This window comes from Carcharodon carcharias, chromosome 18 (genome assembly GCF_017639515.1).
Source record: "Carcharodon carcharias isolate sCarCar2 chromosome 18, sCarCar2.pri, whole genome shotgun sequence".
Classification (NCBI taxonomy): domain Eukaryota; kingdom Metazoa; phylum Chordata; class Chondrichthyes; order Lamniformes; family Lamnidae; genus Carcharodon; species Carcharodon carcharias.
Genome location: NC_054484.1, coordinates 74,566,024 through 74,593,833, shown reverse-complemented (window position 1 = coordinate 74,593,833; position 27,810 = coordinate 74,566,024). Strand labels below are relative to the sequence as shown.

The 27,810-nt window shown below is 39.4% G+C and overlaps 1 protein-coding gene across 3 annotated transcripts; it reads right to left on the bottom strand.

The window, feature by feature from the left end:
• Nucleotides 1–2,133: 2,133 nt before the first annotated feature.
• Nucleotides 2,134–27,787, bottom strand: blzf1 (basic leucine zipper nuclear factor 1). 3 transcript variants are annotated; one of them, XM_041210809.1, is made up of 7 exons: nt 27,705–27,787; nt 24,972–25,047; nt 15,506–15,951; nt 13,885–14,084; nt 11,505–11,633; nt 5,974–6,193; nt 2,134–3,890 (listed from the first exon to the last, which is right to left on the bottom strand). In XM_041210809.1, exons 2-7 carry the CDS (start codon nt 25,000–25,002, stop codon nt 3,705–3,707), a joined length of 1,212 nt encoding a protein of 403 aa, XP_041066743.1. In that variant the 5' UTR covers nt 25,003–25,047; nt 27,705–27,787; the 3' UTR covers nt 2,134–3,704. The 3 variants fall into 3 exon arrangements, with proteins under 3 accessions (XP_041066743.1, XP_041066745.1, XP_041066744.1); XM_041210811.1 differs by lacking the exon at nt 27,705–27,787 and adding an exon at nt 27,367–27,650; XM_041210810.1 differs by lacking the exon at nt 27,705–27,787 and adding an exon at nt 26,970–27,302.
• Nucleotides 27,788–27,810: the final 23 nt, after the last annotated feature.

Genomic DNA, 27,810 nt, shown 5'->3' with positions numbered 1-27,810 from the left:
AATTTCTGTGAGGGTTCTCCCACTCATTCACTGTAACTTTGGTAGGAGAGTGTCAGAAACCCCAGGAAACCCTTGTTTCACTCTCTTCTGGGGCTTTCATGGCACTTCCACCGAATTAACAGAGGACGAGTGGGAGAATACTTGCATAAATTTATTCCCACGATCTTACTTCCATGAAAGTTCCTCAGGCAAGGCATTCTTCTCCGGGTATTGAAGTATGCTGTTGGTCAGCTTGGCTTATTTGGCACCCCTGAGTTAAAATGTTTGAGCTTAAAGTCCCAGTCAAGGGCTTCAACACAGGAGGTAATTTTAACTTGCAAAGCAGTGGGGGGAGGAGGGGGGCAAGGTGGGGCAGATGTGGCTAAGTAGCTACTTAGAGTGATGTGAGAGTTGTGGGACCCCAGTTTCCCCTACCCACACCCCTTTTGATGTGGTTGTGCAGCTTGGCAGAGGATCAACAGTACTCGCCCTCACAAGCATCGCCCATATATCCCATGGGGTTAAAGAACAAAAGAATGCCAGCATGTCAGGAACTTGACATGAGCCTGCTAACTTAAGTAGTTAACCAGTGTGTGTTTGGAGGCACATGGGAAACCCCTATGGGTCAGATGGGTCTGTGATTTAAATATGCAGAGGGGCAATTACCTGAAGGTTTAACCCTGGATTCTAGCTTTAACTGCTCGTACATAGGTTTCCTGGACTATCTGAAATCCGCCAGCCAACAAGATTTAGATGAGAGCACAGCAGGGATTAATAGGGTTATGAAATTGACAGGGCAAAAAGCCTTTAAATACTGCACCAGGACAGCTACTACTTTGCCTCTGAAAAGCTTTTGCTCACACGATTGTCCTCAGATTGTGCTTAATTTTTTGTAGATGATTTCCAAGATTTTGGAGGTCATATCTGCCATATTCCACTTCCTTTGACTTTGATCCGCATCACATGGCTGCCAGCCTTCACAGCAGCACAATAGCAGCTTATTCGACTCTACCTTGGACCTCAGAAGAGGAACAAGAAAGGAGCAGCACCAGCAACCAGACCAGCAGAAAGAGCAGCAACTGCCTTCTCCTCAGCCACCTGCACAAACCTCCTTTTGCAGGAGGTGAAACCCCCCCCATACAGGGTATACAGGCAGAGGAGCAGCAATGGTTTAGGAGTCTCAAACTTTCTCAGATTGTTGTTGACATCTCCTGCCCTTTGGACCAGTGGGGATGCATTGCCACCAGTGCTCAAGGTCACCACAACTCTGACTTCTTCACCACTGGCTCCTTCCAGGGATCTGTTGCTCACAAGTGCATCTCCCAGGTGACTGATGCCATCTTTGTCAGGGGTGCCAATTTTATCCACTTTGCAACAGCTGAGGTCAGTCAGAGAGGGCCTTTGGATTTGTTGTAATTCCTAAAATTCCAATAGACCAGGGAGTCATGGATGGCAGCCATGTGGTAATGAACAACCAAGAGTATTCATCAATCAAAACTGATTCCACTCGATTAATTTTCAGCTGGTACGTAACACAGATAATATCATGCATGTGTGCAAATATCCAGGAAGCTGGCCATGCCTTCATCCTTCACTAGTTAAGTCTTCCACAGATTTTTGAACCTTCATACACAGCTTCTTGAAGCCATGGCTAATAGATACCCATGAGAAATCCTACCACCGATGCATAGTACAGCTAAAACAGAAGCCGAATGAGCACAAGAGTGATTATTGAGCAAGCCATGGACTACTGAAGCTGTGATTCAGATGCATGCATAGATCTGGGGCCTCTTTCAATATTCACCAGCAAGGGTGGCCTGAATGCTAGTGGTCTGCAGTGTCTTGCACAACATAGAGAACTAAAGTCACAGAAGGCAATAACCACTGCAGTATCAGAGGAGGAAGAAATGTGTCCTGCAGCTACACACCGAGTAGTCTGGCAAGGCCCTATATATAGCCTTGATTCAACTAATTTGAGATTATGCAGCCACGTACCTTCACCAATGCTGAACCCATTTGACCTCAGCCCCCTTAACAAAAACCATTCTCAGTCAATTATCCTTCCATTTCAATGACACCCACTGCTCCTTTTCTACCTCAAGACTGACATCCATATGGCAAACGAGGGGCAATAACTGAAATGACAGGGCAATGGAGAATTGAAATAAAGTTTATGGCGTATAGGTATTTACAATGAAGTTGATACATTAATACACATTTAAACGCAAGTCATTTTCTATGGCTTCTTCAACAGTACCTCCCAAACCTGAACCCTCTACCACCCAAGATACTGGCAACAGTCACATGGGAATACCAACGCCTCTAAGTCACAACCTTAACTTGGACATAATCATCATTCCTTCAAAGTTATAGGATCAAAATGGTGGAACTCCTTGCCTATCAGTACAAGAAGGCAGGCCCCTTTTGAGGGGCAACTAAAGATGGACAATAAGAACTGCCTTGCTAGTGATGCCAATAACTCAAGAATGAATCTAAGCAAAAACTAAATGATCCAGTTCCATCCCTTGCCTATGTAACCATAGTATGCCCAATTTGCAACTTGTGTAAAATAACATATATTGCTTCAAGCCCAATATTGCTAATTACAGTGATGAAACAAATGAGCTACTTTATTATTTTAAAATCTTCTTTGAGACTCATTTTTACAAGGATGATTTATTGATTGGGATTCAACCATTTGGCATTAATCATGAAAATGCACTAATTATCAAAATGGCTATTGCTGACTTTCCATTGGAACCTACAGTGAAAGTCGTCCAGTCCTAATAATACTATGATTTTGCAGCAATCCAAAATACATCAGTTGAACACCAGATTGGTAGGCTTAACCAACCCCTCCAGACTGCCCTCCCTTATTTCCATGCTATTTCCTAACATTCTTTTATATTCTTCCTTTGCAAATATTTATCAAATTCTCTTTTAAATTGCGATCATCTTTGCTACAGCATTTGCGATAAAGCATACCTTTATGCAAAAACAATTTTTCTAAAATTCCCACTTGAAACTTCCAGTAATTGTCAGTCTCTAAAACTCTAGTAAGTCACTAAACTTTTCTAGACTGATGTGTGGTTAAAAAAAATGGGGAGTAAAAGATGCTTCAGCAGTTAGTTAAATTTCAAACACAACAAGTTTTCAAGGAATAGTTTGAAAGAATGGATGGGTGAACAAAAATTATATAGCACATTGTTATATCAAAAACAGATATGCATATTTCATTACAAATTGAATATTTTGTTGATATGTACATTACTTAATAAGTGATCTGATCAGGAAAACATTGATCTAATTGGACATTTCAGTAACAGTTCACTTGATCGAAAACAGCTGTTTTTAACTGCTACAGCTGTGTCAGGAACACATGCACATATATAAATATATATTCATATACACACACAAAAAAGACATTTAAATACATGTGGCAGTATAAATACATAATACGTTTACATCATAATTAGATGAACCTCGAGGTAAAGAATCAGGCAGCACACAGAATAAGAGAGTGAATAAGGTTGAATACACCACTGTTTCTTAGATTAATATATAATATACACAGCTTTCTTAAAAATATAACCAATATATGTAACTAAGAAAATTCACTGAATATATAAATTTCATTGTTCCAAAATATTGCCAGCTTTAAATAGTTAAGAAACAGTAGTACTTATGCACAACCTGTTCACACCAACCTTTACACTAAAAATATTTCATAAGACTGTTAATTCTCCCGTGCATTGGTTGCAACAATTAAATGTGATATTTTCATATCTAGTATATGGGTGAAATCGTCCTATGCTGTTTTTATTAGAAAGAAATGAAGTTGGTGAGGTATCACAGAATGGTATGTCTGCCGTTCCTTTGCTGCACAGTGTAAGATCCAACATCTTCAAAACCTACAAATACAAGAAAAGGAATCTGAGCATTTAAAATGCTAAGTTAGCAAATGAAGTTGTTTACTTCAGTCATTACTGCTCCAATAATGTTTAGGTTACTCCAGTAGTCAAAGCACAGGAGAACACCTTAACCGCTACAACCACTGGGTGCCTGCAAAGGAAAAATATAGTCAATACTTCATTTCATTTTGTATTTATAGCATTTGTAACAAGATGGATGAACTGATAGCTCCAATAGAAATAAATGAATTATGTATGATTGCAACCATGGGTGGGATTTTCCAGCCCCGCCTGCCGCCAGGATCATCCGGTCCCACCAAAAGTCAATGGATTTTTGACAGGAGATTTGCCAAATCTCCTGTGGTGGGTCCCACCATGATGGATCCTGGCCCATATCTCTGTAATGGCTAAATGACCACAGCTGAGATCTGAATATTCAAGGGTATTTGTCCATTTAAGGAGGAGAAGAAGAAAGGAAGGAGAGGTGGGTAGCTCTGTTAATAAAGTACAGTAATGCGAAATTATCTTGATTTGGGGGATCAAAATGTAGAATCAGTTTGTGTGGAGATTGGAAATAGCAAAGAGAAGAAGTCACTAGTGGGAGTGGGTTATAGGCCCCATGACAGTAGCTACGCTGTAAGGCAGAATATAAATCAAGAAATAATGGGGCCTATATATGAAAGGTACTGCAATAACTATGAGGGATTTTAATTTTCCTATAGATTGGACAAATCAAATTGGCAAAGATAGCCTGGAGGATGAGCTCATAGTGTAATTGTGACAGTTTCGAGGAACAATGTGTTCTGGAACCAACCAGGGAACAGGCTATTTTAGACCTAATAACGTGTAATGGACAGGACTAATTAATGACCTCTCACTAAAGGATCATCTAGACAAGAGTGATAATATCATGATAGAGCTTCACATTCCGGTTGAGGATGAGAAAAGTCTGAAACTAGTGTCTTAAATTTAAATAAAAGCAATTATAAGTGTATGAAGACAGGCTTGGCTAAAGTAGAATGAGAAAATAGGTTAAAAGGTAAGATGTAGAAAAGCACTGGCAGGCATTTAAGGAGGTATTTCATCTCTCAACAAAGATATAATCTATTGAGAAAGAATGACTATCAGAAGTATGCACTATCCATGGCTAACTAAGGATGTTAAGGATGGTATAAAATTGAAAGAATGGTATCACACTGAAAGAAAAGGTGTACAATGCTGCAAAGATTAGTGGCAGGCCAGAAGATTGGAACATTTTAGAAATCAACAAAGGATGACTAAAAAATAAATAAAAAGGGAGAAATTAGGGTATGAGAGAAAACCAGCAAGAAATGTAGACACTTTTACTGTCTGTTTTTATAAGTATATGAAAAGAGTAGTGAAAATTAGCATTGATTCCTTATGAGGGCGAGACCAAAGATTTCATTATGGGAAACAAAAAATAGTAGAGACTTTGAACAAGTATGTTGTATCCATCTCCAACCAAGACCATCTTTTGTCTAGCCCTGAACCTACATCTTTCTCTACTTTTTCACCTGTCTCCTCTCCTGCCCTCTTCAAACTCATCTTGTCCATGAGAACTTCTTCAAAGATCCCAAGCTAGCTGTTACATTTTAAATGGTTTCCTCTACCTAAGTACTTTTACCCCCGTTTCAAATCTATCACCGCCCCCACCTCAAAAAAACCCACCCCATCTCATCTGGCCTTGCAGACGACGTGGTGGTTAAAGGAAGGGTTTTGGAGGCCCAAAAGCTAGACAGTTGGGAGTATGAAAAATGCATTTATTGTATACATTATTAAAGACAACTCAATTCTAATAATCAAACTTTTTATATTTAATGAAAAATCAAGAATTGTTTAAATATTAGTGAGTCAGCTATAAAACATTGAAGGCAAATAGCGTGCAACTTTTGAAAGGAAACCAGTATTTGAACAGGGAACATTTCTGAGGTTTAAAATCTGATAAAGCATTAAGTTAAAAATCAATATTTTAACACCTTCAAGCACATACAAGGCACCAGACTTTCCCATTAGTAGTGTTTGTACTATTATGAAACAATTTCCTTTCAGAATCAAACTGTACCTTTTCAGCCATTTTTTCAGCTGGTGTGTTGCAGAATTCAACTTGATGGTTAGTCTTTTGTGCATTACTTATACTCAGTTTTCCAAGGAGGTGAGAATTAACAGCCTCTGCTAACTTAAGATTGACAGCAGCAAGCTCTGCAGTGGTGTGTGGTTGTGCACTAGGGTAGTAAGTTTGTTGTCGACCCCATTGCAGAGATACCAAGAGCTCCTCAAGGAATCTGTGAAGTACAATGAAAATGGATGATTTTTCTTTTTTAAAACCAGGTCCTATGCAGAACTAACTTGAACAAGTTGGATATTTTATTCTGGGTAATGGTAATATTTTTGTTGAAGCACTGTACTTATAGTACAACTGCCAGTACAAAAGTCTGCTCTTCTACAAGAGGATAAAAGCAAAATACTGCAGATTCTGGAAGTGTAACATAAAAACAGAAAATGCTGGAAAAACTCAGCAGGTCTGGCAGCATCTGTGGAGAAACAAAGTTAACGTTTCAAGTCCAATATGACTCTTCTTCGGAAGTTTGTTACTATTTATGGAATCTTTTAGAGATTGTTAGTCAGTTTCAAATGTTGGAAGCCTTCATTACTTATAAATATAATTCTAATCCAATCATAGTTTTTTCCAGGATTAATTTTATTAAATAGTGCTTATTTGGGTGTACTTCATGGCCCAGATTTTGCAGCAAGAATTATGGTGAGACTATCAAATGTTGACCATTATTAAGAAGTAAATTGGATAGCAACATCTGGGTTCTGCACATGCACAATTAAATGTGGAAAATTAGAAGTTTGTGACTGAGTTACTCTGTTCCTCCACTAGCTTTGCTGAACTGGGACCTTACTGAGACATGGCATTCAAATGCATGAAACTGTGGCACTTGTCCACTAGATACCTGCTTAACACACGAGAAAAAAAGTTAGGACTTGACCTTTAAGTGTAAGTGAAAACAGAATGGTTAACAAGTCTTCGTTTTTGCCAAACTCTGACACTGAAAATTAATTTTTATAAAGTTGAGATTCATTCCTTCAGATTTTAATTATTTTAGATTACTTAAAAGTAAAAAAAGGTAATTATCCAATTTCCTTTCATCTTTTACCTCTCTCATTATCCAATCTTTCTTTCCCTCTTTATTTCAGACGATTTTCTGTTGGAAGTATGTAATCCAACCCATAATTCCTAGTTCAGACTCTGCATGTCTCAGTAAGGATTCTTTAATCTGAATGGTTGAGGTGACATGCCATTGCTTGCCCTGTTCACACAGGTCCCTGATCCCCTATAGAGGATGCTGCGTTGCTTTGACTGCCTGCTAACTGCAAGCCATGGTGCTATAACGAACAGAAATTCTGTGATCAAGTGGAAGCTTAATGAATGACAAAAGTTGTTCCATGACCACTGATTGCAAAATGTGGGCCATTATTTTATATAAGAACTCTTTGTTGCTATACTCAATAATCTCTCCATTTAAATTGTGAATGATTTTCTATACTTTCTTTTTTATTTAGTTAGAAAAAAATTCTTATTTTTACATAGATCTCCCACGTTGCCACATACTTTTCTGTAAAATAATTGTGGGAGGTAATCATCATGGATTCTATTCCTGTGAAAAATTCAATCCCCGTACTAATTTCACTCAATTAAAAGGGTATCATGGCAGTGAATTTTAATGAAATCCTGCTACATAATTTGGAACCATAGAATAGCTACAGCTTAGGTCATTTGGCCTGTCATGTCTGTGCTGGCTCTCTATAAGAGCAACTCAGCTAGTCCAATACCCTTGCTTTTTCATCATTGACCTGCAAATTTCTTTTCTTTAGATAATTATCCAATTCCCTTTTGAAAGACATGATTGAATCTGCCTCCACCACACGCTCGAGCAGTTTGTCTCAGATCTTAATCACTTGCTGCATAAAAAAGTTTTCCTCATGGTGCCTTTGGTTTTTTTGCCACTTATCTTAATGTGTTAATGTTTCGAGTCCATATGATTCTTCTTCAGAGCTCTGAAGAGTCATATGGACTTGAAATGTTAACTGTTTTTTTCTCTCCACAGATGCTGAGTTTTTCCAGCATTTTCTGTTTTTGTTTCAGATTTCCAGCATCTGCAGTATTTTGCTTTTATCTTAAATCAGTCATCTAGCTCTCGACCCTTCTGCCAATGGGAACAGTTTCTCTCCATCTACTCTGCCCAGATGGCTCATGATTTAAGAACACCTCAATAAAATCTCCTCCCAACCTTCTCTAAAGCAGAACAACCACAACAACTTCTCCAATTTATCCACGTAACTGCAGTTCCTCATCTCTGGAGCTATTCTCTTAAATATTTTCTGCACTGTCGCCAATGCCTTGACATCCTTCCTAATGTTTGGTACCCAGAATTAGCCACAATACTCCAGTTGAAGCCAAACCAGTGTGTTATAAAAGGTTTGCCGTAACTTCCTTGCTTTTGTACTCTATATCTCTATTTACAAAGCCCGTATAAAGCCCAAAGTTCATTCGACTCATGCCGGGATTAAGGGTTTATGTTATGAAGAAAGTTTTAACAAGTTGGGCCTATATCCATTGGAGCTTAGACAAGAGGTAATCTTTTGAAACATGTATGATCTGGAGGGGACTTGATAGAGTGGATACTGGGAGGATGTTTCCTCTTGTGAGTGTGATTGGAACTAGGCAACACAGTTTACAAATAAGAGGTCTCCTTCTTAAGGCAGTGATGAGAATTTTTTTTCTCCCAGAAGGCGGTTATACTGTGGAATTCTCACGCCCAGTAAGCAGTGGGGGTTGGGTCACTGAATTTATTTAAGGCTGAACCAGGTAGATTTTTGATAGACAAGGGATTCGAGGGTTATGGGGGGGGCAGAGAGGAAAGTGGAGTTGAGACCAAATTAGATCAGCCTTGATCTTATCGAATGGCAGAGCAGGCTCTCCTGCTCCTAAGTCCCAAATTCTTATATTCTCACATGGATTATCAAACATTTTCTCAACTGCCCTGCACCTTTAACGATTTGTGCACGTATACCCCAAGGTCTCTCTGCTTCACACCCTCTTTAGCATTGTATCCCTTGTTTTACACAATCTATCCCTGTTCTTCCTACCAAAATGTATCACGTCACACTTCTCTGCATTAAATTTCATCTGCCAAGTGTCTGCTCATTCCACCAGCTTGTTGATATTCCCTTGAAGCCTGTCACTGTCCTCCTCACAGTTCACAATACTGCCAAGTTTTGTATCATCTGCAAATTTTAAAATTGTGTCCCACACACCCAAATCTAGGTCATTAACATAGGTCAGGAAAAGCAGTGGTCCTTATATTAATCCTTGCAGAGCCCCTTAGGTACCATCCTCCAGTCTGAAAAACAGCTATTCACCACTAAGATAAAAGCAAAATACTGCAGATGCTGGAAATCTGAAATAAAAACAGAAAATGCTGGAAAAACTCAGCAGTTCTGGCAGCATCTGTGGAGAGAGAAACAGATAACATTTCTAGTCTGTATGACTCTTCTTCAGAGTTCTTTTCTAAAACAATTCATCCCAGTGTCTCAACCACCTCAGTTTTCACAATGACTGGCTGCATCATCTTCCTTGATAAAGAGGGATGTAAAGCACACAATTAGCACCTCCGACTTGCCCTCTGCTTCCACGCGCAAATCCCCTTTTCAGTCCCTAAATAGTCCCATTCCTCCTTTTGCTACCGTTTTACTATTCAGATGCTTATGAAGGCTTTTAGTATCCTTTTTTGTTAGCTGTCAATCTCTTCTCTTACTTTTTCATTGCTTATTTATTTTTCACTTCCCTTCTAAACTTTCTATATTCAGCCTGTTTCACTATATTCACTTGTATTTTCAACTTGACACCAGTCGTACCCTTTTTTTTGCTTAATTTGAGAAATATTTATGGCAATGCAACATCCAGAAAAGTGAACTATGTGCATTAAAAGAGTGAAACTATACTTAAAAAACTTGAAAAGTGAACTAAAAGAAAAAGTGTTTTCTCACGTTTGTGGAGGCTAGTCCCAAGTCTGTCTGTCTTTGTAACTGTTTCCATTACTGTATTTCCATTGCCTCACCAATGATTTTAATAACATCTAACAGTTTATATAAAGCACTTTGCAGTTCAGCCCATTAACAACTTCTTAGTGATTGAATATTAATTGTTCCTTGATTGATAAGGCAGTAAAAGGGTGTATGGGGTGGACAGGAAAGTAGAGTTGAGGCCTCAGTCAGATCAGACATGATTTTATCAGATGATAGATAGAGCAAGCTCGAGAGGCCGAATGGCCTACTCCTGTTCCTAATTCTACTCCTGCTTATAATTCTAATGTTAGTATGTTTCCTGGCCTTTTATCGTTAACCATTTTTTTTATTCTTAATAAAATGTTGGCTTAGCTTCAGTTCTGAAGAAGGGTACACATTTTGTCTTTTATCCACACAGATGTTGATTGATGTGCACTTCCAGCATTTTGTTTTTATTTCAAGTTTCTAGTATTTGCAATTTTTGTAATGTATATTTTGAAAGCAATGTCATTACCAGAGTGTTATCCATTTAAAGGCTATACAAAAAAAGTGCATGATATGGAGACATCCGAATAATTAAATAAAAAACTATTTTGCAAGAGAAAGCTTCTCTTATGATAAACTCACCCACAGTGTGTTTCAGGTTATTTCTATATCTATTTGTTGACATCGTGGACAACCCACCTTGCAACAGCCCTTCTCAGATTGACAAAAAAAAAATTAACCTGGTGACAGCAGGAGACAGCTGGGAGATGGTTGCATAGTGGTAATGTCGCTGAACTAGTAATCTAGAGACCCAGGCTAGTGCTCTGGGGACATGGGTTCAAATCCCGTCATGGCAGCTGGTGAATTTTGAATTCAGTTAATAAATCTGGAATATTAGTCTCAGTGATGGCAACCATGAAACTATCTGACTGTCATAAACATTCATCTTGTCATATGCACTAATGTCCTTTAGGGAAGGAAATCTATCATCCTTACTTGGTCTGGCCTACAGCAATGTGGTTGACTTTTAACTTCCCTCTGAAATGTCCTTGTTCAAGAGCCTTGCCAGTCAACCATATCTACCCTTGGAAATATGGTGCACAGTGGACTCAGAAACTGACTGAAAACTAGCTCAATTTTATTTTTAAAACAATGTGGATCCTAGCTCCAAATTAAACAAGGCATCCAAAGCACAGAAAATAAAGGCAAGGAAAAACAAAACCCTATTAAGTAGAATAAGGTATTGTAATAAAGAATTAGGTTAAAGTTGTTAAAATAAAATAGGAGAAACAATGGCAGCTAGGCCAACTGTATTTAATTTAAATTGAAATGTTTAATAGCAATTATAGCAATGAGGATACTCCTTACATTTCAGTCACCTTTTTACTGTAATATATTTAAGGGCTTGTTTTAGTGGCAGTTTAATGGCTAGCCTAGGAAAATTGGAACCTATTTGGAACTGGTGGCAGTTTAAGGGCTGAGAGTTTATCACTTAATTGATAAAACATGATATGACTGCAGAGGATGAAAACATACCGATGGGAGTCAACCATATCCTGACGAAATTGCTCACGTTCACCAAGAAGATCCTGTATTGCACTTTGGGTTTCTCTAACATGACGCTGCAGCGATGTCCTGGCATGGGCCAGCTCCTCTGTCATCACTCTGCATGGAAAGAAGATTAAAACAATAAGATAAAAGCAAAAAACTGTGGGCGCTGGAAATCCAAAACAAAAACAAAAATACTTGGACAAACTCAGCAGGTCTGACAGCATCTGCGGACAGGAATACAATCATTCGGACTCGAAACTTTGACTGTATTCCTCTCCGCAGATGCTGTCAAACCTGCTAAGTTTTTCCAAGATTAAAACAATGTTTGACCCATAATTTATTAAATTTATAAAATTTTATGCATATTAAATGGAAAAATATGTTTACCCAATTTAAAAATGTTAAGCATTTCACAAAGCCATAAACATGGACCAAGAAACATATTTTACATTATCTAGAGAGTCCATATTAAAAAAGAATTTTGAAGCTACGGAACACATTTTGGCACAATAAAATTGAAATCATTTTCATGAAACACTGGCTATAATCTATTAAAATTAATTATTGCACAATATCAAATTAGCATTTCAAAAAGAAAGTTACTTCTTTGCTGAATTTATTTCTTTAAATATATACTATTCTGTGCAGATAACTCACTAGTGGTTCAAATATAACTTCTCTTAGCAACTAAAACCGATGTAGCCAAGTCTAGTTTGCATGAGTGTATCTGGTTTAACTATTTCAGTGTTCTTTTACATCGAATTTGACAGAACATGCCACTCAGCCCAACCAGTCCATGCCAGTGTTTATACTCCATTCAAGCCTCCTCCCATCCTTCCTCATCTAACTTTATTGTATATGCCTCTATTCCCTTCTCCTTTATTTGCTTATCTAGTTTCCCTTAAATGCATCTTTACAATTTGCCTCAAATGATCCCTGTGGTAACAGGTTCCACATTCTCATCACTCAGAAGAAACCCATTTAACCAGAGTTTTCTTTGATTTCTGGGTGATTATATCTAACATTGAAGGGCTCTCGTTTTGCTTTTCCCACAAGCAGGAACACTCTCGCTGCGTCTACTTGATCAAAGGCTTTCATAATTTTAAAGACCTCTCTGTTAGGTCACCCATGAGCCTTCTCTTTCAAGACAAATGAGTCTCAGGCTGTACATCTTTGTAAATCATTTTTTGCACCAAATCCAATGCCTCCATATTATTTTTATACTATGGCAACCAGTACTATACAAGGTACTCGAAGTGTGGTCTAACCAAGCTTCAATACAAGGTTAACATATTCTAATTTTTCAGTTCTATCCCTCTAGAAATAAACCTTGTGTTTGATTTGCTTTTCCTATGGCCTTACTGACATGTATCACAACTTTTGGTGATGTGTATTTATACTCCCTAATCCCTTTGACCCACTATGCTATTTAGATTATTTCCAAGTAATGTGACCTCATTTTTCTTACCAAAATCTAATGCCTCACACTTATCCGTCTTGAAACTCACATGCCAATTATATGACCAGTCCACAAGTTTGTTAATGCTTTCTTATTTTTTTCTTTGTATTTTTGTTCACGGGATGTGGGGGTTGCTGGCTAGGCCAGCATTTATTACCCATCCCTAATTGCCCTTCGGTGGTGGTGAGCTGCCTTCTTGAACCGCTGCAGTCCATGTTTTAGAAACACACACAGTACTGTTAGGAAGGAAGCACCAGGATATTGGCCAAATAATTTAACTTGTACAGTCCTCCATACTATACCACTATTCCCTACTCCAATCCACATCATTTGGCATCACCTGCAAATTTAGAAATGGTGAATCCAAAATCTAAATCATTAATGCAAATTGTAAACAACAGTGGTTCCAAGTACTAATTCTTGTGGGACCCCATTTACAACATTCCATCACTCTGAATAGCTACCGTTTCAGGAATAATTAATTGGAAATGATTTATCTGAACATCCAGGACTCCACTGAAAATATTACAAGAAACATTGATCTTTGTTATCTTAGCAGATACTTGACTAACTTCACTTTTTATGTATGTAAAATTCATTGCATAATCTTACAAAAAGTGATAAAGTATTTAAGCAAATAGCCAACAGGCCTTCAAAAATCAGAGACTTTCCCATGTATTTGAAAGAGCAACTTATGTAGAAGGACAATTAGCATTGTCTATTATACTTACAGCAAGTATACCACCTTATGTCTGAATATGACATTAATCAAAGCAGTCCTCCCTATTGTCATAAGTGGAAGTGACATGAGTCACTCAAGGAACTAGAAAATGTTAAAGTTGTAAACTAAATTACACTGTCTAAAATGAATAGTCTTTTCATACGAATGGCAGTAAGGTGGGCAACCTGCTTGCAAGGAACTTGCTGCGCCATACATCACATTGTATGGTCATCCGCTCCAGTTGCTCAGAGAGCTGAGACAGGTTTTGAGTCAAATTCTCATTTTCCAGGATTAGTTGATTTTTTTCACGGGCCATGCGCTCAAAGTGATACTGAAGGTCATTCCCAACAGAAGCTACAAGTAGTTTTTTTAGCTCACGATTTACCTGAAACAGAGAAAAAATTTTTTTGGAGTTCTGAAAGCTATTAAAAATTATCTTTATACACTTGAAAACTACCAATTACTGTTCATCTTGCAGAGTTTAACTGGATTTTACTAGCCCTTTTGGGGGTGGGCTTGGAGGCAGGCATGATAGCACAGGAAGGCAGCGGGTGGCATGCCCATCACCATGCCAGGAGAAAGAAAGATGGCAGATGGCTCTCCCACCCAAAGCCCAATTGAGCCACTTGGGCCTCTTCCTGTCTCTGCTGGCATTTAACCAGCCATGTGGGAAAACCACCATGTAAACCCTGGTAGCTTCCAGTTGTGGGGTGGGGCTTCCCTTTCAGACACACTTTGGCCCAAGGTGGGGAAGCACCAGCAGGAACAGCACCGCTTGCCTTCACCAACCCTTCGGTAGGCCTGCTCGACTGGCTGGGTGCCCGCAGTTCACACCTATCTGGAAATGCATGTCCGTCAATGTGAGCTCCTTCCTCCGGGTGCAGCCCAAGCAGTAGCTACTGCTTCTGGTGGCGCTGCTGAGCTATTGGCCTGCTGATTGGGCCTGCAGCTCTAGAAGGCAAGCGGTCATTCTCAATACCAATTAATTGGCTGCCACTGATGAGATATGGCCCTGGATCCGGCTGACTGCTGAAGCAGGTATTCCCCTCTGCTTTTCGGCCTGGTGGCAGGACCCCTGCCAACACCAATAAATCCAGCCCTTCCTTTCTATTTTTTGGTGTCTTTCTGAATAATGTTTTAGAGTATAAATATCAGAGAGGTCCTAAAGTATTGCAAAGTCAAAACATGATAATAAGATAGTGCTGTGAAGACTTGAAATTTAAATTGAGTGGATCAAGGTGAAGTACATAATTGTCTGGTTTGCAGAGGGTTGGAGTTTTTTTTTATATATTCCAGTGACTCAGAGATGTTGGTTTATGTCACATTGATATTTTACTAAGCGATCCTCAGGTTATCCAACCCATCAACTTCTTTATCAATAACGAAATTAAACTATAGCAGATGCTGCAAATATGAAATAAAAACAGAAAATGCTGGAAACACTCAGCAGGTCAGTAATTATCTGCGGAGAGAGAAACAGAATCACAGGTCAATGATACAGATGCTGCCTGAGCTGTTGAATGTTTCCAGCATTTTCTATATGCAGCCCATTCATGATTGGAGCATCTGTTATTTCTCCCCTGGCTCATTTCCCAACCTCATGAAATCACCTGCTTGTCAGAACTGAAAACAGAGATAAAGGACTAGCTGGTGCCACAGATGAAGACAAATCCTCTGTATATTTCCAGCAATTTGATTTGAGGTATTTCACCTTTCACTGGTAGGCAACAACCCAGATGCAAACACAAGACTAGTGCACAGCTCTCAAGTTACCATAATGCAATTTAAAAGTATATGTCATCTCACCTCAGTTTGTACCCGGATTTGATTAGCCAGCCCTTCTTTATCCAGTAGGAGTTTTCTTTCTGAACTTTGAGATTTTTCAATGGAGGCTTTTAATTCCATCAGTTCTCTCCTGAACTCATTCGTATTCTCTAACTGACTCGACAACTCACCTTTATGAGAACCTGCAGAGTCAGTTAACTTTGTACTCTTTGTGGGAATTTCATGAATTACAGCAGCTTTGGGAACCAAGATCTTAATGGCTTCTACCTCAACTGCTTGGCCAGGCTGAACTTTCCCAAGCTGAAGAACACCAGGCTTAGTGACAATTTGAGAAGAGCAGGATACTACATTAGTTCGGGGAACATGGTGACACTTTTTATTTATTCCGGTGGTATTTTCTACACGCTTGGCTGGTTCTTGTGTTTCCATTCCATCTCCAGGTCCACGGATAGGTCGTACAATTTGAACTAAAATGTGAAAAATGGATGAATTAAACATTGGTAGCCAAATGTTATTCTACTTTAGATGACAATTATGGCATTAATCACTGCAAGCAATGAAATATTTGCAACAGTAACAGATTTAAAACATTAAGAATAAACATTAGGGCCTAAAGTAGTTTCAAATTTATATTAAACTAAATATCAATCATTTGAAACATCTTTACACCACAGTAAATATCATACAGCTCAGATTCATTCATATAACGCAATGCTTTTTGAGTTGGTAAAAATTCTATTATATATTAAAATTGTTGTCCGGATCACAGCATTGTATGCCTATCTTCCCACAGCATACTATTTCAGTTGTTAGATATCACATAAGGTTAGCTGCCAAACCAGGAAATGATAGATAGGATAATAAGATATATTTGAAGCAAGTAGGGTGAGCCTGCATGCAATTAAAACATCAGTCAGCCATTAAATGTCAGTGAGCAAACCTACCTAACACAACCATATTGAGCAGCGAAATTGCCTAATTCATTGTTTCTCTTTTCACATATGCCATATACCATGTGTTCTCCTACCACTAATTATCCAGACATCCTCAACCCCATTTCCTCTCTATTTCCTCCAGTTCCCCTTCTCCCCAAAACCTTCCTCCTTGGTTCCTCCTACCTTCTCCTTCCCTGTTCTCTTCTACACTCCACCTTATCATGTCACCCTCCTGTTTATCTCCCATTTCCTGTCTGCCTCATGCTGCCCCCTTGCCCACCCCATGTCTGTGTCAAGTTGTCTCCAGCCTTTTAATGCTGCCTGTCCTAAATACTGCACTTCTAAAGACCTGTATTGACTAAATACTGGTCTTCACTCCCAAACACAAGGGAGATTGATATGCATTATTAAAGAAACTAACTCACTATGTGAAACATATTTGTTTTAGTCTAGGATGCCGAACTGATAAAAATATATTTTGTAAACATAACTTTTTAAAATGCAGTTTGAAATTCAATTAATTATAGTAAATAATATGGTGTTATGGCACTCATTCTCTCTTCTCCTTTCGACTTGCAAGTTATACAAACTTTGCAGTTATTTAAAATGTATCAATATTTCAAACTATTATAATAAAAGCAAAGTGTGTGGCTTCTCTATTTGACATAGAATTTCTGAACTTTTTTGGGGAGGAAAAGGCAGCTAAATTGTGTTCAACGTTTCAACACACTTCAGTGTTAGGCGAGAATAAACAAGAAAATTCTGCATCTTGTCAGTTTTAAAAAGGCCACCTTTTCATTCTATACCACTAAGTTATAGAATCACTGAATGGATACAGCACATAAGAGGCCATTAGGGCCTTTGTGCCTGTGCTAGCTTTCTGCAGGAGTGTCACTGCCCTATCATTTCTTCATAGCCCTCCTAATTTGTCCTCTTCAGATAATGATCCAATTTTCTTTTGAAATCAATGACTGAATTTGCTTCCATCAGATTCTCAGGCAGGGAGTTCTAAATCATAACCACTTGCTATGTAAAAAGCTTTTCCTCATATCATAGGAACATACAACTTAGGAGCACAAGTAGGCCATTTGGCCCTTCGAACCTGCTCTGCCATTCAATAAGATCATGGCTGATCTGGTCGTGGTCTCAACTCCACTTTCCTGTCTGCCTCCATAACCCTTCTCTCATCCTTGTCATTGTTTCTTTGCCAATCACCTTAAATCTGTGCCCTCTAGTTCTCAATCTATCCACAAATGGAAACAATTTCTCCCCATCTAGTCTGCCAGACCTCTCAATTTTGAACACCTCTATCAAATGTCATCACAACCTTTTCCTCCCAAGGAGAACAGCCCCTGCTTTTCCAAATTATCTACGTTACCCCTGGAGTGATTCTCTCTATTCTTTTCTGCACCTGCATTTTTATTCCTTCGTGCCCTTCCTAAGTGTGGTGCCCAGAATGGGATGCAATACTCCAGTTGAAGCCAAACCAGTCTTTTATACAGGCTTATTACTATCCTCCTCATAGTTCACAATGCTTCCAAGTTTTGCGTCATTTGCAAAGTGTCATGAGATTTTTTCCATCAGCAGATAAGGCTACACGTTACAACAAAAGTAAAAGGACAGAGGTAAAGGCTCTGTAGCTGAATGCACAGAGCATTTGTAACAAAACAGATGAATTGACAGCACAAATAGACGGTGGTGTGGGGGGGGGGGGGGGGTGCTGAATATTCAACTGTAAATGACAATTAGGAAGGACAGGAAGCTAGGAAAAAGGTGGAGGGGTAGCTCTGTTAATTAAGGATGACATTGGTACAATACAAAGAGATGATTTAGTCTATATCTTGATCTCCAGAAATTGGGAAGAGATGAGAAATAGTAAGGCAAAAAGTCACTTGTGAAAATGGTTTATAGGTCCTCTAACAGTAACTACACTGTAGAATGGGGTATACAGGAAAAAATAATGGGGGCTTGCGAGATACAGCGATAAATCATGGTGATTTTAAATACATATAGATTGGACAAATCAGAATGGCAAAGGTGGCTTGGATGATGAACTTAGAGAGAGTGTTTTTGGGACAGTTTCTTAGAGCAGCAAGGCAGCATGTTCTAGCACAACCAAAGGGCAGGCTATACTATATCTGGTAATGTGCAATGAGACAGGATTAATGACTTCAGTGAAGATGCCCCTAGGTAGCAGTGATCATAATATGATTGAATTTCACATTCAGTTTGAGGGAGAGAGCAGTGGATCTAAGACTGGTGTTTTAAACTTAAATAAGGGCAATTATGAGGGCACGAAGACAGAGCTGGCTGAAATGAACTGGGAAATTAGGTTAAGGGATAGGTCAGTACAGATGCAGTGGTAGATATTTAAGGAGGTATTTCAAAATACTCAGAAAAGATACATTCCAGTGAGAAAGAGAGGGTGTAAGGGAAGGTCACACCATCTGTGGCTAATTAAAGAAATTAAAGATAATTGTTGTTTGGTAGCACAGAACTGGAGTACTTCTGGACAAAGACAATTTTTGTCGAAGCTTTTCATCTTGCATTCATCAGGGCAATCTGCAAGAAAATACCAACTTCAGAAGAAACAGCATATTTATATGGTATGAAAAGAGAGAGCGATGATTGTTTGGCAAGTGGACTCTGATCGGTAAAGGCATTGCCATAGAGAATGCACCAACTGATGGTGACTGACAGCTAACTGCCATGCATCATTTGAAATTTAAACCAGACAGCTTGATTCTGATTGGTCAGGACATTGCCCTGGGGAATGGCTGTCACTTATTTTGCTTAGCTGAAACAGGCGTAATGTGTGTAAGTGTTCTGTCTGCAAAGAACAGGGCCCTGTATATTAATACACTGTCTCAGTCTAATGTGTCATCTGAAAGATAGCATATCTGACAATGCAGCACTCCCTCAGTACAGCACTGGAGCCAGTCTTGATTTTTGTGCTCATGTCCTGGAGTGGGACTTGAACCCACTGGTGACTCAAAGGCGACCCATGCATGAAAAGTCATATTCACCGTGGAGTTTCTGCACCACAGGAACATGTTCAGCAAAATGTAAACCTACAACTCAAGGAAACCAAATACCAGAAACAAATTATAAGATAAAAGCAAAAAACTGCAGATGCTGAAAATACAAAACAAAAATACCTGGAGAAACTCAGCAGGTCTGACAGCATCTGCAGATAGGAACACAGTTAACGTTTTGAGTCCGTATGACTCTTCAATAGAACTAAGGAAAAATAGAAGATAAGTGAAATATAAGCTGGTTTAAGGGCGGGGTGGGACAAGTAGAGCTGGATAGAGGGCCAGTGGAGATAGCCAAAAGATGTCATAGACAAAAGGACACAGAGGTGTTGAAGGTGGTGATATTATCTAAGAAATGTGCTAATAGATGACATTAAGGGTAGAAAGCAGGACGAGCAAGGTACAGATAGCCCTAGTGGGGGTGGGGGAAGGGATCAAAATAGGCTAAAAGGTAGAGATAAAACAATGGATGGAAATACATTTAAAAATAATGGAAGTAGATGGGAAAAGAAAAATATATATAAATTTATTTTTGTACCAGAAACAAATTGTTTTTCAAGGTTTTTTTTATATGGAGGGGGGCTCATTAAGGTAACAAGCAGCATCCCACAATATTCAGCAATAACCTTCAGTACCTGATCATGAGAACATCAAGCATGAAGTTTTATCAAACTGGTTCAACATGGTAATGATTTACGGAAATAAAAATTGGTGTAATTGCAACCAATTTCTGACTTAGGCAAGAAGGACTGTCCATTCCTTCTTTTATCATTTGCCCTATCAATATACTAAAAATGTACTGTTTAGGAAATGCGACCCACCAACATCCCTCCCTGGTATAAAGTACCAAGTCTGAGGTAATGTCCTTAGAGCTGCTGCTTTTGGAAGTATATAAAGAATCCTTGTTTAAAATATTCAAATTTATACTAAGTCCTCCAGATAGCATGTTTCTCAGACTACATAATTCTCAAATTCCAGCTCTATCATAGCAGATGGTCTTCACGACACAAATCCTCACAGTACTGAACAAGGATGACATCCATCCATCAGGAGACAATGGACTGCACCCAGGGTGTAAATCACTTCTGTATCAAACATCATTTGTTGTGGTTGTACAGGTCGGCTCATGAATGGCAGTCCATTCCGCAGCAGGTACAGATGAATAGCATTGGCCCAGAGGTCAACAAATGTTTTTTTTCTCTGTTCAGTGGACTCTCTTTTCTGTCATCTGGTCATTTCTTTGGTCATCTGCTTTTTCCACACCGACCTGTCTCCAGGGACTCCAATCAGTAGCAAGGACTTCCCATGCATCAACACCAGTTCTGATCAAGTTGAGTCTTGCTTGCAGACATCCTTGCATCACAGACATGGGCGACCTGTTGGTCTCCTGCCAATAGCAAGCTTGCCATACAGCATGTCTTTGGGGATGCAACTATCATCTATTCAAATGACATCACCCAGCCAACAAAGTTTCCCTGACTCAAGAGGGCAAATAGGCTGGGGATCCTTGCGTGCTGGTGTGCTTCCATATTTGGCATTCTGTCCTTGCAGGGAAGCAACATTCATTTGAGGCAGCAGAGGTGGAAGCTGTTCAGCTGCTTTTCTTGGCTTTCATAAGTTGTCCATGCTTTGCTTCTGTAAAGAAGAGTGCTGAGAACAAGCCTGGTATGTGCAGGTTTTTTGGTTACTGTGCTGTTCATTTTACTTTTGCTCTCAACTCCTCAATTTTGTCATGACAGCTGTGGCCTTGGCAATCCTGTTGCTGATTTCGGCATCAAGGGATGGGTTGCTAGTAATTTTTGATCTAAGGTATATGAAGCTGTTGACAACCTCGAGTGGAGTTGTCAAAGTTGATGGAAGGTGATGTCTCTACCTCCTGGCCCATAATTTTGGTCTTCCCGATTCCATTCATCAGTGCAAACGCCTTGCAGGCTCAGAAGAACCAATCTACCAACTGTTGCAAGTGAACTTCAGTATGGAATGTCAGCGCAGTGCCATCAGTAAACAGTAACTCACAAACTAGGACTTTATGCACTTTGGTCTTGGCATGCAGTTAGACACCCTCATTTGAGTCACTGAAAGCACAAAATAGCAGCATGGAGAAAAATATGCCATAAAGAGGTGACATCAGGACAAAGCCCTGTTTTACCATGCTTCTGGTCTTGAAAGCATCTGGTGTTGCTCCATTGTAGCCGACAGAACTGTGCATGGAAAGAGGAAATTACATCCAAGAGGGCAGCTTATTTTCCTCAGTAATTTGAAGATTTCATCTCTGCTGATGAGATTGAAGGCCTTAGTGGGGTGGGTGAGGTGTAGGAAGACAAGGTAAAGTGGTCTGCGCTGTTCGAGGCACTTCTGTAACTGTCAAAGGTATGTTTTACTTGCTGGGGGCTGGCTTGTAGTTCATTAGGGTTCTCTTGGTTGCAGTAACTGATTCTATTTCAGTCCAGTAAGCCTCGAACCAATCAGCATTCTTCTGATCTCTTTTCCTGTGTGCAGTGAATGCAGAGTTATGGATGGTGTCATGCAGGTGATCCCACTTTCCACCGCATTCTGGCCTTGGGCATTGTTCTGAAAGACCCTAATCAAGGATGTTGAGGAACCCATAGGTCCTTTCTGGGTCTGTGGTACAGCAAGTGTTGATCCAAGGACGATCCTTCTTTTTGGAGTGGTATAGATTTTTTGCCATGCTACACACTGGGGAGTGGTCAGTGTCACAGTTAGCGCTGCGAGAGCTGCGAGCAATGAAGACACCGTTGAGGGTGGTACATCTGGTGATGCGATCTTGGATGCCTCCAGGACACCTTGTGGTATAGACTGGTTTGGAAGTAGCTGTTCATCACAGAGTCCATGGTAACAGCATAGCTCCAGCAATCTCTGTCCATTTCTGTTCAACTTGCTAATTCCCTGGTGCCCTATGCACACTGGCCAAGCTGTGTAGTCAGTATCTACTCTTGTGTTGAACCCCACTAGAAAGTACAGTCTCTCAGTGCTGGGAATTCTGCTGATTCTGCAGCATTAAGTGTCTCTCAGAATTAATCCTTGACATCTGGCATCAAGGCAAGTGTTGGGCATTCAGGCAGGTTAACTGGGCCCACGCTTGTTGACAAGCGCCGAAGTAAGGAATCTCCCTGAGCCTTCTGCGGTGGATGGGTTCAATCATCACAAGTAGCGTGTTTTTTTTACTGCAAAAACCGACTCCATGCTGACATGTTGCCCTTGGGTTCTTCTCTGCTAGTAGAACATGCAGTCTCTCTTTAAAGGATCGACTTTGATTGAGCCTGGTTTCTTGCAGTGAAACAATGTCCACAATGAGTCATGTAAGCTCTTTGTCGTGCACAGCTGTCTTGCATGTATCATCAACCTGCAATAGGTAATGTGTAAGGCCAGATGCAAGGTGCGTACATTCCAGCTTGTGATGCAAAAGACTGGTGTTTTCTTTGTTGATTTTGCTTTGCTTGGTACATAGACTATCAACCTGCCAGTTGAGAGATGATTCTAACCTCCAAGCACCCATTGAAGCAAACAGGCTGTCTGGGGGCTGCCCAGCTTGAACCAAGGTGGTCACTATCCAATGAGACACGATGATATTTCTCACCGTCAAAAGCAACCCTTGGCTATTGTGCCAACATAAACCACAAAGCTGGAGTGTCCTCGCCAGGGCATAGGCCTGGGCAAATAGCATGGAGGCCCTGAGTTCCCCAAGAATCAGAACTCCCCCGCTCAGCATTGCTAGTATTGTCCAAAGGAAAGGATGAAACTCGTACTGTTTGTCACCAGTTCTGCTGCAAGAGTTGCCAGAAAGCTGTCTCATAGATGACAGATTACCACCTGTAGAATTCCATTCCGGATTTTCTGTTGGGGTTTACTGTATTAGCTGCCTTCTTACCTGAGATAGCCTCAATGCCTTGTGGACATTTACGTATGGCTGAGGGCCTGGTTTGTGGGCACCAGGGTGTAACCGCACACCAGTGGACCTGCTCAGAGTTCCCTGTAGTTTAGCCTTGACCTCGAAGTATCCAGTTTACATATGTCACAACTGGGACACATTACAAAGGGCTTGCTGATGAAGAGGCTATATAACGGCAGGGAGAGGCTAATGCACTCGGCTCTCTTTTTCGCAATAGCTGCACTGCTAGCCAGTGATAAGAGCTGAAAGCAAGAGGTGACAAGCAGACTAACCACTAAACACCAGCCACTACTCTAACATGCTTGACGCATCACATCAACTAGAGACATACAGGCCTGAACAAATGTTCTTAAATTAAAAATACTTGTTTAAAATACTAATTCAAAAAACTTTAAACAAACATGGTAAGGCCCAGGTGAACAAATTTCCTACTTCCTATGTTACAGGTGACTGTACCTCAAAAGTACTTCATTGTTTGCAAAACCTTTTGGGGTGTCCGGACATCATGAAAGGTGCTATATAAATGCAATTCTGTTTTTTCTCCTCTATTTAGAGAGAAGTTTAAATGATACTTTTATGTTTTCAATATTTTAATTCTGAAACAGCAGTTACACCATTTAAATAAAAGTTTTGATTTCAACTAGCTTTATGGCAGATTGAATCCACAATCAAATTACTAATGCATGAGAAAGAAAGAACTGCCTACACATAGTGCCACTAATGTACCGAAACACTTTACAACCTTTTGAATGAAGTGGTTTTTTTCCATTTATGACTGTAGGCAACTATAGTAGCAAGGTCCCAAAAACAGCAACTAGACAACCTGTTGTAGTGGTGTTGGTTAAGGAATATATATCTGAGACAGGTCTTAAATCACAACCTTCTGGCTCAGAGATGAGAGTTCTACCTATGAACCAAGGCTGATACTTGTACAAAGATGGAGCGAAATCGTACCATTCTCAATCTTCCTACCTAAGCCAACACTGAACAATTTTACCTCAAACATTTAATTTCTTATACAGTAGCATTGATGGAGCAGTTTACTTATCATGTTGCGATGTCAGCCAGTTGCAGCAAACATTATATGTATATTTTTAGGATTATATTGCACATCTAATACAAAGTAAATGAAGGTCAGGAGTTAAGTGACAAACACGGATTAAAGATAACTTGCAGCCTTCTATTCATAATAATAAACATGTAATTTTACTCAAGAAACATGTTCGTAGCCTGAGGCTGCTAATAACAGGGTTAATTTAGTCAAACTTCTGAGTTACCTTGGTTGCTCTGGCCATAGTGGGGAGGGGTGGGAGTGGAGGGAGGTAACCAGTTTTGAAATTAGGTAAATTGCATAAGGGATTTTCTGAGTTTAGCACAAATATTAACTCTTCTTGCTTGTAGGTTTTCAAGCTTTGTTACATGAAGAGCATTGTTGTATAACTGGTACTGAGGGCTTAAAATCAGTCTCAGCGCATCGCATGCTTCTGTATTCTTTCATTCTGGGCGGTTTACACGTGTGGGAGGACTGGATTCTATTGCTGCAACTTGCATTAAAATAAAATTGGAGATAATTTCATTAATTCTTAGAAATAAAAGCATTAAAATACCTTTATTCTCCATCCTGATAGCCGATGTCATATTCCCAAAGCTGTTTTGAATTTCAAATCAGTCACTAATTTTTATCTGGAAAAAGACATTAAAATTACTCTTCAGATCATTATCAAATAGTTTAACAAATCATTGTAAGTAATTTGAAATTACTGCAACTGTGGGACAACCAACTAATAAGCAGAAACTGTATATTAAATGTTTCATAACCAGTCTTGGCTCATTTAAAAATTAATCAAAGACAGAGTAGATTACAGTTTTAGAAAAGGGCAGATGAGAAACTATTAACAATTTTTGTTATACATCTTTTATAAATTATTACAACAATCTTATTCATTCAAATATATGCAAGCTAATTGACTACATAACAAAAAAAGCTAAAATTTATTGTTGAGATATAAGAGGCGTAAAATTTTGATTGGAAAAATGAAGAGGAAAAACATTCATTAAATCATTAAAAAGATTTGCAGGATAAGTTCAGATACACAAATCTTTAAAATTGGAAGCAGTTCATAAAGCTGAAAAATGTAAATTGGATCCTTGGTCTATAAATGAGGTATAGGGTACTAAATGCAAAGAGTAAATACTAATCCTGTCCAAGCAATGAAGAAGTCATATTTAGAGCACTGTGTACAAATTTGGGGACCCTACTTTAAGGAGAAGGTAAAGGCAAGATACCAGAGAGTTATGATGAAAGGTCATGATCTGTAATGTTAACTTACTTTCTCCACGGATGCTGCTAGATTTGCTGAGTATGTCCAGCATTTTCTGTTTCATTTCAGATTTCCAGCATCTGCAGTATTTTGCTTTAGGTTTATTATGATATTAGAGATGAGGTGCTTACACACAAGATATTAGAAAAACTGGGATCTTATCAGAACAAAGGTTAAGAGGAGATCTGATACCATTTCTTCAAAAATATGAGGGATCTTGATAAAATAAATAGAGCAAGTACCATGTCAAGCAAATGGTCAGTTGGTAGTTAGAAGGCGTAAATTTATCATCACCAAACAAAGTAAGGTAAAGGCTTGAGTTTTTTTTGATGAAATGTTTTTTTGAAAATGGACAGTTCTTGTAGAAATGGGTGTGGATATAGAATCCATAACAGTATTTGTAAGAGGAAGTAAATAAAGATGTGAAAAATAGGAATAAACGGATAACTCTTTCAGAGAGCTAGTGCAAAGTAAAGGAACAAACAGGCATCTTAAATATTTCTATAAGACTCAGGATTTTTAAGAAAAGCTATTAAGAAAGTTTTACAGAAAGCATCCCAGTAGAATTGGAACTCAAACAGTTACGTTTAACATTCAAAAAGCACATACGTTCTTAAACAAGAGTCAGGAAATTAGCGTCTCAAACAATAGAAAGTTCAGCCAGTTACCCCAACCTTCAACTACCTAACAGCATCACAGCAGCACTATCAGAAGTACTCAGTACTCCAAGGAGAAGGCCCACCACCACTACCTTCTCAGGACAGCTGCAGAAGGATAATAAATGTGGCCTTGCCAGTGCTGCCAGATCTTAAGAAAAATTAACAAAAAAATTACCACTGAACATAAAAAGGATATCCCTACATCCTTCCACTATGTAATTTACTACAGAAGTTAACTTGAACCACACAATCATCATGCAATGGTAACACATTTAGGAAAAAATATATAAATGAATCATTTGAGCTTTATAACCACATCTGACAGCAGAAAGATGAGGAAATCAGCCCAAGCAAAACTGCCTCAACAGCTATAATCAAGGAAAATGTCAAATATTAGTTTAAGAAAAAGACTTAATGTTCTGCAAAGCAGTCACTTAATCCGCACCTGCTCTTCTGATACATCACAAGCAGCGAATACTAAATTGAATGAAGTGTTTGGGACCCTGGACGGTGTAAAGAGGAAGTAAAAGGGCAAGAGTTGCATCTCTTGCACTTGAACAGGAAGCTGCCCTGAGAAGGAAATTCATTCCACAAGTGTGACTGCGGACTTCTAGTAATTGCTCACTTTAATTCTTTGCTCCGACTCTGATCTCTCGATCCTGAGCTTCTCATACCATTTCAATAAAACTCGAAGAGCAGCATCTCCTCTTTCAATGAGGCACTTCACAGCCTTCTGGATTTAACACGGATTTCAACAATTTCACATCATTCCCCATTTTTTTCAGGCAACAGCTTTTGGTAATGATTCTGAAAGTGCCATTTACACCACCTCTAGATCTTTTGCTTCTTGTCCCATTACCAGCTCTTTTCCTTCACCATATTCCTTTTTGTCATTTAATCTCTCCCGCCTTCCACCTATCACAGGCCTTTCATTTGTTTTCCTCCATCCACCCGCACCGCCGCACTTGCTTAAAACTTGTTACATTTCTATAATTTTCCAGTTCTAATGAAAAATCAGTGACCTGAAAAGTTAACTGCGTTTTTCTTGCCATAGATACTGCCAAATCAGCTGGGTATTTCCAGCATTTTCTGTTCTCATTTTAGATTTCCGACATCAGCACTACTTTGGTTTTGTCCGAGGTTATTTTGCCAGTCACGCAGAACCCAGATGAACTAAAACCTTCTTCAAGTGGGAAAGCGGAGCCACCGAGGCCTAGAGCCCAAGTCTACGACTGAAGCGGCGGGGATGGCACTTCCTATCGGTTTATTGACAAATTAATTCAGAAACGGCGATTAAAATAAACATCTCAAACGCAAAACACTTCTGACAATAGCGGTGCGGGTCTCCGGCGTCACTTACCCCCAGTGATAACTGTTTTCTTGCGTGGCAGCTTCAGCCAACCTGACAACAGAAAGAGAGACAACTTCCGGCAGCAGGATAACCTTTCACCTCGGCCGGCCCTTCC

What these genes read in the sequence shown, in the direction of transcription:
- blzf1 (XM_041210809.1), bottom strand. Translation starts at nt 25,002, where the DNA reads ATGACATCGGCTATCAGGATGGAGAATAAAG. An exon ending in AGCAAGTTCCTTGCAAGCAG is followed by an intron (nt 11,634 to 13,884) that starts GTTGCCCACCTT and finishes CTTTCCATGCAG; the next exon opens with AGTGATGACAGAGGAGCTGG. An exon ending in CTGAAAAAATGGCTGAAAAG is followed by an intron (nt 3,891 to 5,973) that starts GTACAGTTTGAT and finishes TTGTATTTGTAG; the next exon opens with GTTTTGAAGATGTTGGATCT.